The following is a 21,011-nucleotide window of genomic DNA, read 5'->3' on the forward strand; positions in this document are numbered from 1 at the left end:
GGATCACAATTATCATTGTTCACAGCATTCCATACCAGCTGTGAAAAATGTTTAGTATCATATTGGCCCTAAACACCAAATAAAGGTTAGCTGTTGTTTTTGTTATTATTGTTGTTGATAATTTTAAGTCAAAGGATTTATTTTGTATGTACCATTTATTAAGAAGAAAAATAGTTCACATTATGTTCAAATTTATGTGCTAAAAAAAGTCTTGGGACGGTTTGAGTCGTTACTCGCAAATAGAAATTCTCTGAGCAGTTCTTCAATGGAATCATAAAACTGAGTAGGGAAAAGACTTGAATCATTAGCTAGCTTTTCCCTGCCTAAACAGAATGTTTACCACAATTTAGAATACTAATAAACACTGATAATAATCATAATAGTGATAAACACTTACATGGTGCCTACAGGCCAGGCAGTACTCTAAATATTTTATAGCCATTAACTCAACTAATTCTTACAAAAACCATGAGATAGATATCACTGTTTTCTTGATTTAATAGATGAATTTTGTAGAGAGACAGCAAGACCCAGTCACTCAGTCAAGGTCACATAACTAGTTACCCGTGGAGCCACTAAACTGATACAAGCTATTTTGTGGAAGTCATACCCTCGACCATAATGCTATCCTGTCTGTTTGGGGCTGTTTTCTATCCTATTTCTCTGGATTTGAATGCTAACTAAGTTTGCATTCCTAATGTTATCACCATTTCATAATTTTGAATAATGTTCTTTTTTAACTTAAAATTTCTGGTAGTGAATATATTTGAATGCACAGTATCATTTCATTAAATCACATCAACTGAACATGTTAGTAGGAGTTGTATTTAAAGAACAGTAAAGGGTGCGTGGGTGGCTCAGTTGGTTAAGTGACTACCTTCGGCTCGGGTCATGATCCTGGAGTCCCGGGATCGAGTCCCGCATTGGGCTCCCTGCTTGGGGGGGGAGTCTGCTTGTCTGCTTCTCCCTCTGACCCACCTCCCTCTCATGCTCTCTGTCTCTCATTCTCTCTCTTGCAAATAAATAAAATCTTTAAAAAAAAAAAAGAACAGTAAATTTTAGGGGTGACTCGTTGGCTCAGTTGGTTGTGTGTCCAGCTCTTGGCTTCCACTGAGATCATGGTCTCAGAGTCCTGGGATCAAGCCCTGCCTTGGGCTCCGCGCTCAGCTTGGAGGCTGCTTGAGATTCGTTCCCCCCCTCCATTTTCCTTCCCCTCTGCTCCTCCTCCTGCTCATGCTCTCTCTCTCTCAGATGAATGAATGAATGAATGAATGAATAAATAAATAAAATCTTAAAAAAACCAATATATTTTAAAATGCAGCATTATAGTTTTTAGTATATATAGATACTGACTTAGAGATCACATATAGATTCTTAGATCTACAATTATAACTTTCAGAATAACATAATGGCTTATCTTTATGATACAAAGTGTATATTGAAAGTGATTGAGAATATCTAAAAGGTATTGTTTTTAAACAATTTGAAATTTTACTCCTGCCACTTCTTACATAAATTTGCTACAATAGTCAATAATAATGTTTTAAAATCTTACCACGTATTTATCATGGTACTGAAAGTAGAGGAGTATCATCAGTGTTGAATCAGTGAGTTTAGTAAGCAAAGGTGATACTCAATCTAGTGAATGTTGGAATAAGGGTCAATTCCAAATTAGTGGCAGATAAAGCAAGGCTAGTGTTCAATCTTCACTTTCATCTGCAGTATGCTAATTCCTATTTTCTTAATTCATGATTTGTGGGAAGAACATGAGAACACTGCTTGGGGGAAATCATGGTTAGAAACCTTCCCACATTTCCCCAAGAACTAGCAAATACCTAGTGCAAATCTGTTTCTTGGAACATCATAGTTTTCAAGGCACATGAAAGTAGATGACAACATATTTTTTTGTACCTGAAAATGATATTCACTTCTCTGATCCTTGTACCAATTTTGCAATAGGAAAAGGGAACGTTGAACTGTATTAACTTGAGAGTGAAGTTTACACTAAGAGAACACTGGCAAAAGAAAAACTGAACATTTAACTTTCAGGCTACAGTAGCCTTTGAGTGAGGGACTGGCGGTCACACAGGAAGGGACACAGCAGAATTGGGACCTGCTGATGGATTTTTCATTGACTACTCGCAAGCAGTTATTTATGGGGTGATGTTTCAAACTGTGATATATTTCGTTTGTTAGTTTATTTAAAATAAATATACATTACTTATTAGTTTAAATATTTTGGATCATATATTTGTTGTCAAGGTGCCTATGCTTTCAACCCTGGGAATGCAGAAGAAGGAACTGTTACGGATGCCAAAATGCCAGAACCAGAGAATGAATGTGTAGGGCTTAGTCTTATTTACAGACCTGTGCAGCCTCCTTCTTGGAAGTTGAAATAGCCATGGGCACAGCGGTCACATTTCTTTCCTGTCACTCCAGGCTGGCACCAACACTGACCACTCTCTTCACAGTCGAATGATTTAGACCCAAAGGAATTGCAATTGCAGGGAACACACCCCCTTCCTGATTGTAGGCCAAAGGTTTCAGGCTGGCATAGGAAAGGAAAGAGAAAAATTAAATTTAAATCAATTAGCTCGTTATGAAACAAGATGCACAATATCAAGAGATGAGACAGGAAAGAGGAATCTATGGGTTGTCAAGGTTCTTCACTGATGTTATGACAACGAGGTTGCAATTTAATCTAATGGATCCTTTTCTACAAAATCCAAAAAGAAGAGTATGATTACTTTAAAATTTTATCAAAGTTAACAGCAGAATTAGGGTACTATCCTTTATGTCAGCTATATTTTCACCAGTTTTTCCCTATACTTTCCAAGATTTTAACAGCAATGTGGAACTAAGCTATGGGGTGTTACTTATATTTTAATTGAAAAATTTACTTGCTTCATTCCTCATAATCTGAATTGATTAATTTTAGACCTTATGAACTCCTCTACTTGTTAAAAATGTTTCTGATATTATTGACCAGAAGCCTACAGTTAAAATAAATGTTTTTCTTCTAATATTTGATCTAATTTTTGTCATCTCTCCATAAATCTAATTATCATTCTAGAGATCACTTTATAAATATAACTTACAGATTTATGCCTATGCTGACAAAATAATTGGTTTACAAACATCTAGTTTCTTGGGTTTCATTTTAACAACTGAAATTGATTTGAGAGAACACACATCAAAGCACCAGATTAGGTAGATGAAAGGAAACCTTTATTCTCTGATGAGTTATTCCTAGGCATATCTCTTATCTATGCATAACAAATAACTTTCTATGATCGGTTTTCATTACTAGCTTTGGCTTGAAATACATGTTATCTGACCTAGAGTGACTATGTTAGAAAGTGTGGATGGATTAAAAATTACCTCTACTAGAAAAGTGAAAAATGCACATCATACTTAAAGTACAACAGGGTTGTATTTTAAAATATGAAGTGTGTCACATCATTATGATATTTTAATCTGAAAAATTAGTCTTTTAGTTCTTTGTAAAAAATAATTCCTATTTTGGATTATTAGACTTAATAGTTACTTCCTGGTAAGAATAAATCTTGCTATTTAATGGGAGCCACCCAAAGAGAAACAAATAAGGCTCATTACATATTTTTGCCATTATTGTTAACAGTATGAAAAACAGTTCTAGAAAACAAAATCACACTGAAAATTACTCTCTTAAAATTACTATAGCTAAGAACAGTTTTGGTTTTTAAATATAAAATGGGTTGATTGAGTTTAACAATCATTTAATCTTTGTATTTATTGCTGGCTTTATTTTTATTTCCAGTTCAAATTCAGATGTCATCATATGATTAAAGAAGAAAGTGTGTTTGTGGAATCACTATATTGCACACCTGAAACTAATATAGCACCATATGTTAACTCTACTGGTACTGAAACAGAATTTAAAAAATAAAGAAAGAAAGAAGAAAGTATCAGTTCTACCAAATGACTTAACACACAATTTTGAAATTAAATTTCATTATATAAGGAATGATTAAGACATATAAGATTTTTATTCATAAAAAGCAACTAGCTGTAAAATTCTGGATACCTGACCTAGAGAAATAATGAGAAATTGGGAAAATGGCTAAAGTATGAGCATGCCCATTACAGTATTATTTATGAGAGTAACTTCCCAATGTTAGAGAGAAAGTTGAATAAATTATGATACATTCATGCTATGAAATAATACGCCATCATTAAAGTCCTGTTTTGAAGCAGTTTTAATGATAGGAATATGCTTAGGACATAGCATTATGCAAAATTTCAAAAAGCAGAATACAAAATTATATACACACTATTATTCCAATTATATACCTATAATGACACACACACCACTCAGGCACACACAAACAGAAACATACATAGAAAAAAGACTAGAACATACTACATTAAAATGGTTTTTAAAAATCCGAATCATAAATATATTTGTATTTCTTTTTTTTTTTTTTAGATTTTTATTTATTTATTTGAGACAGAGAGAATGAGAGAGAGAGAGCACATGAGAGGGGGGAGGGTCAGAGGCAGAAGCAGGCTCCCTGCCGAGCAGGGAGCCCGATGCGGGACTCGATCCAGGGACTCCAGGATCATGACCTGAGCCGAAGGCAGTCGCTTAACCAACTGAGCCACCCAGGTGCCCCAAATATATTTGTATTTCTTATGCAAAGTATTTTGCATTTATTTCCTAAATTTTCTTGACTTAGAAATCTGAATTGTAGAGAAAATACTTTTTCATCTTTATTTCCTAAATTTTTCTTCGCTTGGCATATCTATATATCTTTAATGGATATATCTATATAGTGTTAAATGAACTTCCAAATCATAGTTATTATGAAAATTCCGAAGTTCATTATGTAAAACATATGTAAGAAGAAATATCTTTACCATACTTTTCAAATACTTAAATAATGTAATTTTAAAGAGTTAAATTACACCAAAACAAATAGAAACAAATTTCAGCAACAAAATTTTAATAAATTTGATGTACAAAAATTTAATTCAGAAACTAGGGAAAATCTCTGTAGTAAACAAATTCAAAAGTAGACATTCCTAGTCAGTAATGGAGATTAACGAGGTAAAATGAACATGGGAGACAGTCCCTATGCAGTGTCAGTGAGATGTTTGATGATCTCCCAGAAATTATTTTCACTTGGGGTAATAACAACAATGAGCACTTACATATGGTGCTTGCCGGGTGTCAAGAACTGTTCTAAAGCCCTTTGCAAACATGAATTCATTTAAACTTCCAGACAATCCTGGGAGATAGTTATTACCATCACCTCTTTACAGAGTGAGGAAACTGAGGCACAGAAAGTGCAAGTTATTTGCCTAAGGTCACCAGTTAGCCAACCGCAGAGTCAGGTTTCCACGTCAGCCAGCCTGGCTTCAGAGTCTGTGCTCTTTACTCTCACACATACTGTCTCAGAACAAAAATGGTCTCAGGACAAAACACCACCCTGTACAAAGTCCTATAGGACATGTAGGAAAAGGGTGTGAATAAGGGTTGAATTTTGCTAAATTTCTATTTTGGAGACATTTTGGTCAATTCCTGTCCCTTTCTTTTACTTTAAATGTATGCATTTGTTTTGTTTTTTTTTTATGTTTTTGAAAAACAATCTTTTTAAAAGATTTCTTCCTCAAATAGCAACAATAATAACAACAGCAATAATACCTAACATTTACTAAGAACTCTCCAGATGCGTGCCTTATGCACTGTTCCCACGACAATCCGGAAACAGCCATAGAGGTGCCTAGACAGATCTCCCTACAAAAGAATCTGCAGCGGGACTGTGACGGGTTGACATCCTCCGGTTTTTACTCTTGTGGATTCCCTGGAGGAGCTCGCACCAGGTCAATGACTGATAACAATAAAGTATTAGAGCCTTCCTGCCCAATCCAGGATGACTCTAACAGGCAAATGGTGCTTGGGCACTCCCCCTTGGCCTGGCACGCATTTGACGTTTTGGCAGAAGGCAAAGAATGAGGCTTTTCTACCCAACCTTTCCTTCCCTTTTTCCTTTCATTTCAGTCTGGCCTGCACTGCAGCAGAAGGCTCCCTGCGTATTATACTCTCTCCTCCTTCATCTTTCATAGGCATTTCCCCATCTGTAGTGGGTCCCACTACAGATGAAGCAGATGAATTACAGAAAGATTGAAGGAACTGTCTTACGGCTAGCAAGTGGCAAGACTGGGGTTTGACCTGAGGCATTCTGATATCAGAACTAGTTTTCTTAAAATGCCAATAAAGAGCCTAGAAATAATGCATGTTTTTTTTTTTCTTTTCTACTCCTTTGCTTTTTACTTTACTCTCACCTTCTTCTGTTACCTGCCCCTCCCCTCCCCCACCCTGGAGGCTGTGATTCTATCTTGGCCAGTCTAATCTCCTGTCATTCTGCAACAGGGTCCTGGACCTAGTCTTCCTCCTTCCTCCTTCTTTCCCTCCCCTTCCTCCCTTTCTCTCTTCCTTCCGGTATTTGCTTTCTTTTGCCTTGTAAGATGGGGGGCTAAACTTTTGTAGTACAAAACATGCTTCCTTACTTTGTGTACGTGGTACATTTGAGGGATGTGAAAATGTGTGACTCGTGGTAACTATGGGCAAACTTACAACGTGGAAAAGTCCCAAAGCCATCAATTATGATAAATGTTAGCAGAATGTCAGACCAATGGGCTATATTTTCTTGGGCAAGTCACATTCTCTGCTAGATCTCCCTTCATTTGTTCATTCGTAGAAGTGAATTTGCTCCAAATGATGCCTGAAATTCCTTCCACTTCTAAGATCATAGGTTTCTACAAATAAACTTTCATTTCTCCAGATCCACGGTTAGTTGAAACTTTTAGGAACCTATGAACTTGAATATGCTTTTAAAACTACACAGATAGGGCTACTTTGAAAAGGCAAGGCTTGAAGCGGGAATTGCCTAGTGTTGACATTCGCAGCTGGCACCCTGGGCAACCCTTACGGGAACAAGGCCATCGGGGAAGGTCGGCGGCAGCACACACAACACGACATGCGGAGGCATGACCCATGCAGCGCCTCTGGGATTACCGGAGCTGGGGCCTGATAGGCTCCCCGAGGGCAGCCGCTGGAGCTGCTGACAGCCCACCTCGGAGGAGGCCCTGGCCCCCGCTGCGCTCTCTGTGACTTCTCCTCCTGCCGCTGCACCTGCCTGCTGAGACGGCACTGTCGCCCTACAAAGCCAGATTTACACGCACATCTTCCTGTCACATCACACCACGGTGTCACAGAGCCAACGGGATTGCAGTCACACAGCACACAGATTTGCTTCTCTGGATCCCACCACATACCGGGCTTTAAAAGCCAACAGAAAAACAAAACAAAGGAACAAAAGAGCATATGCCATTATTCACAAGATCGACGCAGATGAGACTTTCAAACTTACTACAGAGGGGCCAGTTTGCCCTCTGAGAAATGCTTGTTCTGTTTAATAGTCTTTATCACCAAACATACATATTTAGAAGAAAGAGGTAGTGCGGATCCGTCACTCTCGCGGAGGGAAAGAAGGTGTTTGCCATCCTGAAGGCAGGGCAATATGCTCAGGAACAGAGAGCAACGTATTTTGATATTTTTGTTTCCCTTTTAGAAAAATGATGTAACTAAAAATATGTGGATTAGCTTCTCTACTGAAAACTTTAGTTGAGTGCTCCCTGGAACTCACTTGTAAATGATAGAACTAGAAAAAAGTGTTTGCTAAAAACAAAGGATGTGATGCATTTCATTCTGCCAACATAAGAGCAAAGAGTATTTTACTCACTATAGACTGGGATTAAATTGATATGCTATTTGTTTTAAAAATGTCCGAATTACAGTAAATACGACACAAATTCACTGCCAAGGAAAAATAGGTTGAAGGTCAAAAGCTAGTGTATAGCAAATTTTTTTCTATTTTGGAAAAAATATTTCAATGATCACAGTGATGGCACATATAGAATTGGATAATGGACTCCTCTTTCAATATATTTAATACGTACGTCGTTGAAAGCTAATGAACATTTTCGGGGAGGAAGTGATTCTTCATCAGCTCCTACTCCTTACCTTACACTCATCACACCGCCGTCCCTGCACGTTAGGTTTGCACTCGCACTGTCCCGTCCTGGCATGGCAACTCTCAGAGAAGGAGCTGTTGACATTACAGCGACAAGCTGCAAAAAGAAGAGCGATCTGTGGTTGGGAAAACACTTGCTGTAGTATTAATAGGCTTGTTAAATAATAATATCCCCCATATGGTAACATTGGAACTAAGTTTTAGAACAGAATGTTTTCTGATTTGCTAGGTGTTCTGTTAGGCATTATAGCATTCAATTCTTATAATGACTCTACAATCTGTAGAGATGATTCATGTAAAGCTGTATCACAGTGCCTGGCACATAATATGTTGTTAAAGCATTATTGTAATCATTATTATTCCAATTTTGAGAATGAATTATAAATGTTATATTATATATTATCTAATACATAAATATTGTGTGTGTATATATTTATATACACACATACATGAACACACACACATACACATACTCACCTTTAGGATTAGAAAAGTATGTAAGGCAGAAGAACTAAGTAGACATTTTTCCGAAGAGGACATTAAAATGGCCAACAGGCACATGAAAAGATGTTCAACATCACTAACCACCAAAGAAATGCAAATCAAAACCACAATGATATATCACCTGATACCTATTAGAATGGCTAGTACCAAGAAGACACAAAACAACAGATGCTGGCAAGGATGTGGTGAAAAAGGTACTCTTATACAATGTTGGTGGGAATGTAAATTGGTCCAACCACTTGGGAAAACAGGGTGAAGTTTCCTTAAAAAATCAAAAATAGAACTACCATACAATCCAGCAATTCTACTACTGGGTGTATACTTAAAGGAAACGAAAACAGCATTTCAAAGAGATATATACACTCTTATGTTTACTGCAGCATTATTTACAATAGTCAAGATCTGGAAATAACTTAATGTCCATCAAAGACGAAAGGATAAAAAAAAATAGCTGTGGCGTATATACACCATGGAGTATTATTCAGCCATGACAAAGGAGAATATCCTGCCCTTTGCAAAAACATGGATGGAACTTGACCACATTATGCTAAGTGAAATAAGTCAGACAAAGAAAGCCAACTAGTGCATGATATCACCTCTCTGTGGAACCTGAAAAAATCAAACTCATAAAAGATACAGTAAAATGATTTACCAGGCGATGGATGGTGGGGCATAACATTGCTGTTGTTTAAGAGTGCACACTTGCAAGTAGTAAATAATGAGTAGTAAATAAGCTACAGTGCTCTAATACAGAGTATAAAGAATATGGGGACAATATTGTAGTATATTGTGTAATAGAATAAATATACTACATTGGCAATCATATTGCAATATATAAGTATATCAAAGTAACACGTTGTACACCTTAGATTTACACAATGTTAAATGTCAAATATATCCATTTAAAAAGTATATAAGGTGAATGGATACAGAAGAGGTGGTATATAAATAAAATGAGTGGAAAGATCTCCTTAACTTTACGGAGGGAGTTATTGAAAGATAGAAGAAGTCACACAGCCCTAAAACAAGCAAGCCACAGATACAACGACTATGAGCGCTACTGCTAAAGGAGCTACCACGTGGGGGCAGCCCAGGCCCAAGCAGTGCACTGCATACTGTCCATGTGCTAGATCCTTTAATCCCCACAGAAAATCATGACCTTTTATGTAAATGAGGAAACTGAATCTCAGTGAGGTCAACTGTCTGTCCAAGGTCACATAGCTAGAAACCGTAGATCCCAGATGATGTCTTTGAATGGGAGAATTTCTTAAGCTCCCTGTGATTTTACACAGGTAAACTTACAATGTTTAAAGGCACTTCTTTCTGAGACTGTTGGAAATTTTACTTTAAAAAAATACCAATTTATAGGTGATATTAATAAATGCTTTGTTATTGAAATGGGGTGTCCTACCTGGTCTTTGGTGTTTATAGCAGAGACAATAATAAGACATTACACTGGTTTCTATAATTTTGCAGCTCCTAGGTGCTAACTGAATGACTGGAAGAATCCCTTCTTACATAATGAAGTTGGCAGAAGTGAACTGTGGGTATCATAACCTGCCCTACCTAAACATTATGGCAGCAGGTGAAGTTGAGGATGGCATGTAAAATACTCAGGTGCTGACATGGATTCATATTCCACTGGACTCTGTACAATAAGATTTCCCTTGCATATTATGTTACTGCTAATATAAAGCATTAGTAAATTCTACGCAACGCTGAATAATGCAGCTAAGGAGGTGGAGGTGACAGGAGAATGTACTGATTAACATGGATAAGCCCTACAATAGCTAATTTTGTGAAAGGAAACACAGAAATATCATTCTGTGAACAGTCCTAAGGTGAAAGTCAATCATTTAACAGTTACAAATGCCAGTGTGTAGAAATATGGGCAGAATTTTACACCCATTATGAAATGCAAGAATGTGAAGTTCACATATGAAAGCCTAACAGATGAACAGCTACAAACAGGCACCAAAGAAATAATACGGACAGATAAATTCATTAAGAAAATGATTACCATTGAGATAAACAATAAAGATAAATGGGGCTTACCTAATTTCTAAATTCTTCTCTCCTATCGTGGGCATAAGTTTATTTTAAAATCTTCATTCCACACGTAAACAAAGACAAAAATGTGTGCATCATTTGAAAAACAACAACCCTTTGACAATGCGGCAATTTTCAAAGGATTGACTCTATTAGTCCAAAGAAATATTTTAGGACGTGCAGACTCTGTGTATAGGCTGTGCATCTATGATACATGTATCCATATAATTTCCTACCCTCCAATCCCCACTCAAGAACTCATCAGCTGCTTTGAGGTGCGAGGCATTAATTCTGTCAAGGGCGTCAATAGTTCAGGACTTACGCTGACAGTTCTTTGCATCAACTGCGTCTCCAAAATATCCATCAGCACAGAGCTCACAGAAGCGGCCTGTTGTACCTGGCTTACATATCAGACAGGAGCCAGACAAGCTGTCACAGCTGCCAGGGATGGAGAAGTCAAGGTTGTCACTGCACTGGCATGGCTGACATGATCCTCCAGGTACAGAAGGTTGTCCAAAATAGCCTTCTGCACACCTACGGGGAAAAATTTCATCAGTGAGTATTTGGGAGGAACTCATGAAACCCATCGGGGGCAATGCTTATATATTTTTCACACTACCCTCTCCCAGGATGATAAGTTTTTCCTTTTAAGTGCTCCTTTTCTCAAAGGCAAGGTGATTAAACATGTTTTTCTATAACTGCAGTGTAGATACAAGATGAAATCCTGCCAGCCCCACTAGTAATTAGATTTCAGCCAGGAAAAAAAAAAAAAAAAAATCTTGTCACTGGCACCGAAGACGAGACCAAAGCATAATAAGAAATCTGCTGCTGGCACTCTAGAGGAATCCAGGTCCATGTTGGAAAGCCTTTGTAGTGCAACACATCATATGTATCTACTCCAATTGGTTGTTTTCTGTACAAATATATAAGGTTCACGTTTTTTGTTGTTGTAACAAAAGCTTGTTATGAGGAAACAGACTTGCAAGGAAATTTAGCAGCGAGAATTCAGAATTTATTAAATAGAAAATTGTGACTCAAAATTTGATTCTCGTTATTATTCAGGTGGGGGCTCTGGGTATCGCTGCGTTAATAATAGGTTTGTATATATTTGCATTTCCATACAGAGGCAGATTTTCATTGAAGAGCTTTTACCAAGAAGCAGGTATGCCTACATCTTGGGGTAACACCCTGTAAGGTGATGCTTAATTGTGCCACAACTCGCATTAGCAAACTCTAAGTCTCTCTCTCTCTCTTTTTTTTAAGGACTAAGTACTCTTTTATATACTATTGGAAAAACAAGTTTGTTTATTTATGAGGCATAGCAGAGAAGATTTTTTAAATTATAGTATCAAATTTCCCTTTATCCATATGTTGTTTCAAAATGCTCCTTAATGTCACAGATGCACAGATATACGATTTTTGGAGGCATCTATTCATATTCTGCTCTTTCTCTTTCAGTTACATTTGTTCATGCTTCATATTAAACCACACTTGCCAGAGGAGAAACAAAACAGTGCATCTCTAGTCTTACAGTCAGGCTGGCTCTGTCATCTGTACCATTTTAGCAAAATAAAAAGTCCTTTGCAGCAAAGATCAAAACTGAAGGGGGACAAAAACAATATGGGAGAATATAATTTCAATAGTACACACTTTTATGCTCCTCTAGTCACAGACACATAAGTAACTGTGTAGAGAAATGCTCTCTACCATTCAAAATAGAAATGATTTAAATCCATTACATCATGTGAGGGTATTTAATAACATCACAATTATGGGCCAAAGTCATTAATGACTCGGAGTTTTCTAGGACACTTGTAAGTGCCATAATAATCTTTTTTTTTTTTAAAGAGAATTAACCTTTGTCCATAATTTTTAAATGAGATTACTAGTTTTAATTATATTCACAGAATATTGTACAAATCATGAAAGTCATAGTATAAATACTGCTTGGAAGAATATGTCACCCACAAATATAATTGCTTATTAATTATCCACTGTAAAATATGAACTAACATTTTAGTGCATAAAATTTCCCCACAATTCAGAAGTGGTATTCCATAAAGATAATAGGAAGACACTTTTGAATTTGAACCCAATTCTCCTTGCCTTACTTGATATGCAGAGCTTATGATCACATCCACATATACTTGCATCTCATTTTGCTTACCATTAAGAGTGTGACTCCACTCCACTAGAATAACGATATACAATGATCATTATCGCAGCCAACAAAAGCCCATTATTTTCAGCTCACTTTCCTCAAAATGACTTACTGCCCTCAGGAGAGATGGTATTATATAACAAGATCTGGGAATTTTTCTTAACATAGATACCAATTAATAAGCCTAAAATTCTCCTACAATAAAAAGGAACCTTCTGTTCATGAGAAAATAATTACAATTAAGTAGACTAACCAAAGAAGCATGTTTTATTTTTTGTTGGAGAACACTTAAGAAAGCATATTGAATATACATGATAGATAATTCATATGCCGCTCCATTAAAAGTGTGCATTCAGGTTCTATTACTGGTGTGTGTATATGTGTGTGTGTTTCTATACATAGAATAGTAGTTTTAGAGACATAAAAATGTGTAAGTAGAAATTTAAAAGTAATTCTAGGGTCAGCGAATATAATACTGCTAATCATAGAACTTTTGTTAATAATAATAGTGTTTTATAGTCTGATCGAGCTGGAGTCACTTAATTAAAATTAGTGTGAATGACAGCCTTTTAGACCTTGCCAGCCTCTCAGTTTTTCACTCTATAAAAACTAATTGTAATTTGAAATCTCAGGGTCTCTCATTTTCATACATAAGGCAGAATGAGGACATTTCTTAGCAGAGTTTATTGGATTCCTTGCTACATATAGATGTCCTGACAATACAAAGTCGCTGTTCCTTTCCACTTTTGCTAACTTTTTTCATACCAAATTGCAGTATTTTAGAAAAAGACCTTTTAATGTAGATGAGATTCTAGATGCCACATGCCGTTATGTAATATGGTTCTTTCTATCGACGACTTAGGAACAATATTAGAGAGAGAGAGAGATGAGAGAGGGAGAGGGAGGATAGCAAAAGTGAAGAGAAATGGCAATGAGAAGTGCAGAGCAATATTGGCAAGATTTCTCTCACTCTGCTGCTTCATTTTTTCAGTAACTTTTGGCTAAAATATGTGGCCTACAGTCCTATTCAGTATCTATAGACTAAACACAGTGCTTCAATCTCTATAAGCATACTAGAAAAGCTCTTGTTCTTTTCCTCTCCTGCCCTTCCTCAAATACCTACTGAACACTTCATCATACTAATATAAATAAGGCACAATCTTTATGCTGCAGTCTAGGGAGAAGAAAAAGAAATTAAAAATGTAGCAGGGAGCTACTACAGATATGCCAATGTTCTCATAGAAGCACAAAAAGGGGCAACCAATTCAGATTAGGATTCATCAAGGACACTGTCAGGATGATAGAGTTGAATTGGAAAAGTTCAGCAGGGTGAGTCTCACGTGGAGGAGTGGAAGGGCTGCAGGCTTCTAGTCAGAGGGAACAGTATTGGCGAAGGCACAGAGGAGGGTGGCTGGCGTGTAAATGGGAGTGGCTATGCAATAGGGATGTATTCTTACTACTTCCCATGTGACTGAATCAGTTAAAGACTGAGTGAGTTTGCCTGCTTATGTGGTTCCTTTCTGCAAATTAGAAGAAGAAAAGGGTCCTCTTTGAGCATATGCAGAAAAACGAAGAGATAGTGGACATATTGAGCACCCGGGATTCAAGCTCCTAATCTCCCCCTCGGCTGAGTACTTTTGTGCAGTATACAAACTTCCCAAGCACATAGGAGCAGACTTTGAAACCTTACTTGTAGTGACAATTTTGCTAATGGTACTACTGAGTTAAGTATGACTGTCTTGCTTTTTCTATTTCTGTGACTATACACTCCACATCTGAGACTCAAGGGCACAAGGAGACTTAGGCATGAGTAGAAATTCTCACCAGCATAGTGGTAATATGGTAGTTAGACTCATTCATTCAAAGTCAGGAATTTATGAAGCAGAGAATATCTAAATAGGATTTTGGAATTGAAATTTAAAAAGCAAAAAGAAACTTTTCTGACCTAGAATATATATCATATGGATAAAATTGTAGGTAAAATTCCAAATTTTAAGCAATTAGGTTCCAATACCTTCTGCATTCTCAGTGGCCATTGTGAAATTAGTCTTGACTTTGACCTCTCTCTCCTCACTTGGGGAGGAGCTGTTAAAAATTTGCCAGCTAGGGAGGGGACAGGGCTTCGGGGGTCCCTGTACCTCATCAAGTTTCATGTGGGTCCAACTGGGTCAACTTGCCACAGTCTTTTTTTCTTAAGATTTATTTATTTATTCTGGGGGGAGGGGCAGAGGGAAAGAGAATCTCAAACAGACTCCCTGCTGAGTGCAGAGCCTGCCCATGTGGGGCTTGATCCCACGACCCTGAGATCATGACCTGAGCTGAGACCAAGAGTCAGACGCTCAACTGACTGAGCCACCCATGCGCCCCGCCAGTCTTCTTAAGTGTCTCTCCATTAAGTATGATATATTGCTGGAGCTATAATCTTATCTGAAAGTAGCTTAGTGACAAGTAGAGCAAGTCTCATCAGCATTTAGCTCACTGTTTCTCCATGTTCTTTTAAATTTCTCTTGATGCTCCAACACTCACCCTTTCACCCTTCAAGATACTTTGTTTTTCTATTTTTTCTCCTCCTTGACGATGATAGATGCCCAGAATCTTAGAAAAGTGCCATGATGAATACTTCATTCCCTCATTCTCTCTCTGTTTTTCTTTTGTTTAAAATATTCCCCAGAGGAAAGCAGTAATATCTGAAAATATGGGCGCTTTGGCCCCAAGCAAAAGTTTCTGAAAAGTGTAACTAGTGTTCTACATGTTATAGAATATCAGACAGTATTTTAAATGAATTAAAAAAAAAAGCAGAATCAGACCTATAAGACCTATAAGTACAGAGAACACACTAACGGTTGCCACAGGGGTGGGGGACTGAGGGTAGGGCAAAATGATGAAGGGGAGAGGGAGGTACAGGCTTCCAGTTATGGAATGAATAAATCATGGGGATGAAAGGCACAGCATAAGGAATATAGTCAATGGTACTGTGACAGCGTTGTATGGTAACAGATGGGAGCTACACTTGTGGTGAGCACAGGATAACCTATAGAGTTGTTGAATCATTATATTGTACACCTGAAACTAATGTAACATTGTGGGTCAACTAAAAAAAATATTAGTTAATATTTTGTTATATCTCCTTTTGCCATTCTCTTGTTTATGACTGTTTTCATTCCCTCAGTTCTAGCAGCAAGACCATCTTGTGCTACATGACTGAGTGAAAGGATCTGACAAGGACGAAAGCAGAAACACAGGAATCTTCTGGACTTTGGGCTCTAAAAGTCACCATTTCTATGAATGTGGCCCCTCTTACTGCAATTCATCCCCAAACAGAAAATGGGATGAAGTTAGAAAGGCAGATGGAGAAGGGATGAGAGTGGAGAGTTGGCAGGTCCCAGCGTGGAGTGAAGGCAGCAGAATGAGTCCTGCACCCCCACTGGTGGTATGAAGTAGTGCGGCATTATTCAGCCTGAAGGGAAAGGCAGTTGGGAGGACGGGAACAAGGAAGAGGTTGGCAGAAACACCCTTGGATGTTTGTCCCACCATCTGTCCATTGCCTCCCACAATACAGAGCCACACGTGCATGTGTGCACGTACACACACACATACACACAGAGCCACACACTCATACAAGCTCACAGCCACACACACACTCACACAGAGTCACACACACTCACATCACATACACACTCACAGACCCACACACAGCCACACACATACTCACTCACTCAAGCATTCAGGTTTCCGTGTACTAAGTAAGCTTGTTAGAACTTTAATTCAAGCCTGGGAGATGGGGAGGAGAGAAAAAAAAAACAGATTTTTTAAATAGAAATATAATTGACATATAACATTGAGTAAATTTAAAGTGTACCTGACTGAAATTATGTTTCCAAGCTCTCACAGCTCCCACATATAGAGATTTGGTCTCAAAATAGAAATTAAATTGAGATAAAGAATATAAAGTTATAATTCCTGTCCACCTGAGCTGTAGTCTGAGATGCATTCTTGATATATATATATATATAGATAGATAGATGGATATAGATTTAGATAGATATAGATATAGTAAGGATTTATGGTCACACAAGATTAGAAAACGCTGGTTATAGGATAATGGATAGAGTTGTCTAATCACTATGTTGTATACCTGAGACTAATGTAACATTGTGTGTCAGCTACACCTCAAGAAAAGAAAAGAAAATGCTTAAAGAAATTAAACAGATTTCTTCCATCCAGGACATGTCAGAATTTTTAACATGCTAATAGATACTTCAATACTTACGTGATCACAGAACTCTATTTCAAAAACATCTACAGTTTGGGAAACACTGCTCTAGTTTTCCAAGGCTGATTTTATGTAGATGATGTGCACAAACTGATTACACCAATCACTTACAGAATAGTTTTGATTACAAGATTTTCAGGGCAACCAGGATCTTCTTCTTCCTCTGACCCTTATTCTCCTCTCCTTCCACTTCAGCCGGCACATCCTCAAAAACGTTTCTTCTAATATTGTGAATCCCTCTACTAATGGACTTTTGAGCTCATATAAATACAGAGAAATGATAAACGCTGAATATTCCTGGAAAACCCTAATCCAAATTCTGGCTAGAAAAATATAATATTCCATCTTCCATATCGTAATAGTTTAAGATGATTTTTGACTGAAAAACTTTTGGAGAAAAGATATGCCATTTGAGAAGCAGCATATGTCCGTTTCCATTTTTTTTAAGCCTATTAATAAAGATTTTGAACAGAAAATCATGCTTACTGTCAGGTATTTCTTTCCTCGGTGATTTTGATTATTCAGATTAGATTTGTTTCCAGAATACATTCAACCATTGTCACCCACACACGTACACACACACACACACACACACACACACAGAGCCACACACTCATACAAACTCACAGCCACACACACAGCCACACACACTCACAGCCATGGGAGCTGCTTGAAGGTAAGCACGGTGCAATGCATCTGTTTGTATCCTATATAGCAAGCCCCGTGCCTGTCACGTGGTAGTTGCTAAACTGATGTTTGTTAAGTAAAATGCAGAATGCTAAACTGTACCTGGTTCAGAAAGGATTGTCTACCATGTATAGAAAATACAGAGCATGAAGCAAAGTAACATAAACACACCAGAGACTATGCTCCCCTCGATAAGTGGATTTAATGGCGTGGCGTCACAGATCAGCTATCATTTTCCAGCTGCTAAAGAAAGGGTTGCCTGTAGTGAGCCAGGGGCTTGGGCACTTGGTGTAAGTCTGTCTTGGCAATGATGTGTCCTGCGATTAGAGTAAGTGATCTACATGTGCCCTCCTTTTTATTTTTTTATTATTAACACAAAGACCTCCGGTTCCTCGGTTGCAAATAAGTCATCCGTATGTCAGGTCTAGTCTTCCATTACTCATTTACAGATGTTGCCATGCTCACAAACAGTCCTTGTTGCTGCTGGGAACTGTCATTGGCACCTCGTCCACAGATGGCTAGCTGTTGGCTAAACTCTCTCTGGGTGATCGGCTCCTGCTTCATTAACTTTATGCACCCTGGCTGAACTAGGGTGAAAAGAGGACAGGAAAGGAGAAGCAGAAATAGCCCTCTGTGGGCTCTGCCTTGGTGCTAATGGGTGAAAGCAGGTCACTTCCTCTGCTTCCCCCACCCCCAGTGATGGCAGCAAAGGGGAAGACTTCCAGGGCTAAAACCAGAGAGATGTTGGTGTACTTGTCAATGATATCAAGGGAGAATTTTGTACCATTTTTATACTGAGACTGAAATACAGAAGAACCTTTCCTTCAAAAAATAGTTCAGGAGAAAAATAATCACACAAATTACATAAAATCATATCTCTGGTTCCACTGCAAAGCAACCTAGTAAAATCAACAGGAATTAAAATACGGGCTTAGAAGTAATTAGAAGAGGATAGAAATCATGATAATAAATCACGTTTTATTTCTATTTTCAAATATATTTAAAGTAAGTTATGGACTGCTTACTGAACTATGAACTACACATTTAAGCCCCATTTTAAGAACAAAAAACTAATTATGAAAAATAAATGGTGCCAACATAGACAGTAAGATAAATCTTAAAGTGCATGACTGTCCACTTGAGCAATACTTTCTAGGAAGATTGTAGGTTAATGCTTAACCTTGAAGATTAAAACATTAATCAAACACTCTCTGAGTGAACGGAGATTTACAGAGCAATTTCTAGAGAATAAATAAACTATAAGAATAAAATGCATTTGTTTGACAAGTACAGTGAGAAACTTTACTTCATCTCACTGAGTGTGGTGGCATTTCTGAAGTAGTGCGAAGGATGATAATGCCTGTGGTTTTATAACTCCCGAGTTCGAAATCCTTGTGACAGACAGTGTAGTCCATGCTTACCTCTCACAGCGTGGTCCTCTGTACCCGACAGAGCATGCATCACAGATCAGTCCGAGACTTCGGTCTAAATGGCACGTTGGGCTAAAGCTATGTTGACATTGTTGGGGAACAAGAGAGACAAGGAAGAAGCACATACACAAAGTCATTAACGGCATATTTTCATTTCTCTTCCTCCAGGACTGCTGTGACAAAAGAGTACACAGGATGGTCATTCTTGTCCCACAGATGGAGATTAGGGTCAGGCCAATCGAGGATGAAATGACACTGTTATTTCTGCAGATGTGAATATAGCCCAGTGGAGAGCAGGAGCTTTGTGGCATGTTATTAACTGACTTTTGACTGTTCTGGGTCCGTGATCATCAGTAACAAGTGGCACTATACAGTTGCTTTGTAGGGATAGCCCAGGCCTGGCAAGACACGGCATCATACACTTTCTTTCTAGCCAAATCCTTCTGAATTTGAAAAAGCTCAGAAAAGTCTGTTAGAGATTCTGGAAAACTCAGTATGTGATCTTGGGAGTAGTGGTGGAAGTGGTGGTGGTGATGGGGCTCCTACGTTCAGTACTGGTTCCTTGCGTGGGGGGTGCGTGGGGGTGTGTGCACGCATGCGTGCATATGCGCAAGCTAATGCCCATGTGGACCCAGGGGTATGCTGTTTAGGCAGATGAAATCTTCCAAAAAGTTTTCAGAAGAGATAAAGCATACGGATTCTGCTTAAATATATAGTCAACCAAACAATCCCCCAAAACCTTGCCATTGCACATCTTCTGGCACATTCCAAAGTTGATCTCTCTCTTTGTACATATTTTCAGTTTGGGTCTGAAGTAACAGAACTGAAGACCACATTAGGATCCAGCAGAGTAATTACAGAATTACATGCCAGCCTTCAACAACATGTACAACCCCAGACATACTTCTTTGCCTTGTGAGAGACACCCCTCACGCATGAACCCTTACCCTAAGATTGACCCAGTCACTTTCTGAAGAGCCATCAACCCTTCTGAATTCTGAGATCTGCTGCTCTACCATTTTAAAATAAAATGCCCCCTATTAATCTCTCTCCCATTATGTTTTCCCTAAATAGATTTACTTTTCTATTTTATATGACAGGACAATTCAATAGAAGCTTGCTTGATGGCTAAATGAATTAATGAGCGAACAACAAATTAAATACTCCAAGTCTTGATCGTGTTCTGCTCCTGACACTTGAATAACTTTGGAATACTTCCTTGACTTTTGTGCAGGTCAGATCACAAGTACTACTTCTGAATAATACTCCTCTGGCTTAACTCATAGCAGTCCTACAAAGATTTAATAATTCTTTTTTTTTATAGTAGCAAGTTATTAGAACTTCTATCATTTAAATCATTTCAACTCAATGGAAAGTCAAAATGAATCTATTGAGGTAAGGCAGGGGAGAAGCCTGGCTTGGGCTACCTTGAGTTACAAACATTACCCAGATAAAAGACGCCATGTTAAGGGGTTGTGGAGGCTGCCATGAACAGCAGAACCAAGTCCCAACTAGCCTGTGCTCTGTGAGGGAGAGCCATCTTTTGGAGAGCAGCCTGGCACTTGCTCCCAAAAGGACCTCACCATGAGTGATTTTCTTGGCAGGTGAATGACTGTGTTTTGGCACACGTAAAAAACGGAAAGAAACAGATGTTTTTTTCCCTCCTCACCTCATGATTTGCTATTGTTTCCAGACATAAAAGGGAGTTCTGGATTTTGACAAATCTCTAAAATACATGTATGTCTTATTTTAAAATTGGCATTCTATAACTGTCTCATTGTCTAGGGACAAAATGACTCTAACGAGAAGCCCCGGGTCTCCCACTCATG

The 21,011-nt window shown here is 38.1% G+C and overlaps 1 protein-coding gene across 1 annotated transcript in view; it reads right to left on the reverse strand.

Moving 5' to 3' along the window:
- LAMA2 (laminin subunit alpha 2) overlaps positions 1-21,011 on the reverse strand; it is a 472,574-nt gene that overhangs the window by 217,894 nt on the left and 233,669 nt on the right. The window contains exons 18-21 of the mRNA XM_044917544.1: positions 19,174-19,260; positions 10,954-11,165; positions 8,069-8,175; positions 2,368-2,548 (exon numbers count right to left, since the gene is read on the reverse strand). Coding sequence (XP_044773479.1) covers positions 2,368-2,548; positions 8,069-8,175; positions 10,954-11,165; positions 19,174-19,260 — 587 coding nt within the window. The remainder of the gene's footprint in view (positions 1-2,367; positions 2,549-8,068; positions 8,176-10,953; positions 11,166-19,173; positions 19,261-21,011) is intronic.

This window comes from Neomonachus schauinslandi, chromosome 8 (genome assembly GCF_002201575.2).
Source record: "Neomonachus schauinslandi chromosome 8, ASM220157v2, whole genome shotgun sequence".
Classification (NCBI taxonomy): Eukaryota; Metazoa; Chordata; class Mammalia; order Carnivora; family Phocidae; genus Neomonachus; species Neomonachus schauinslandi.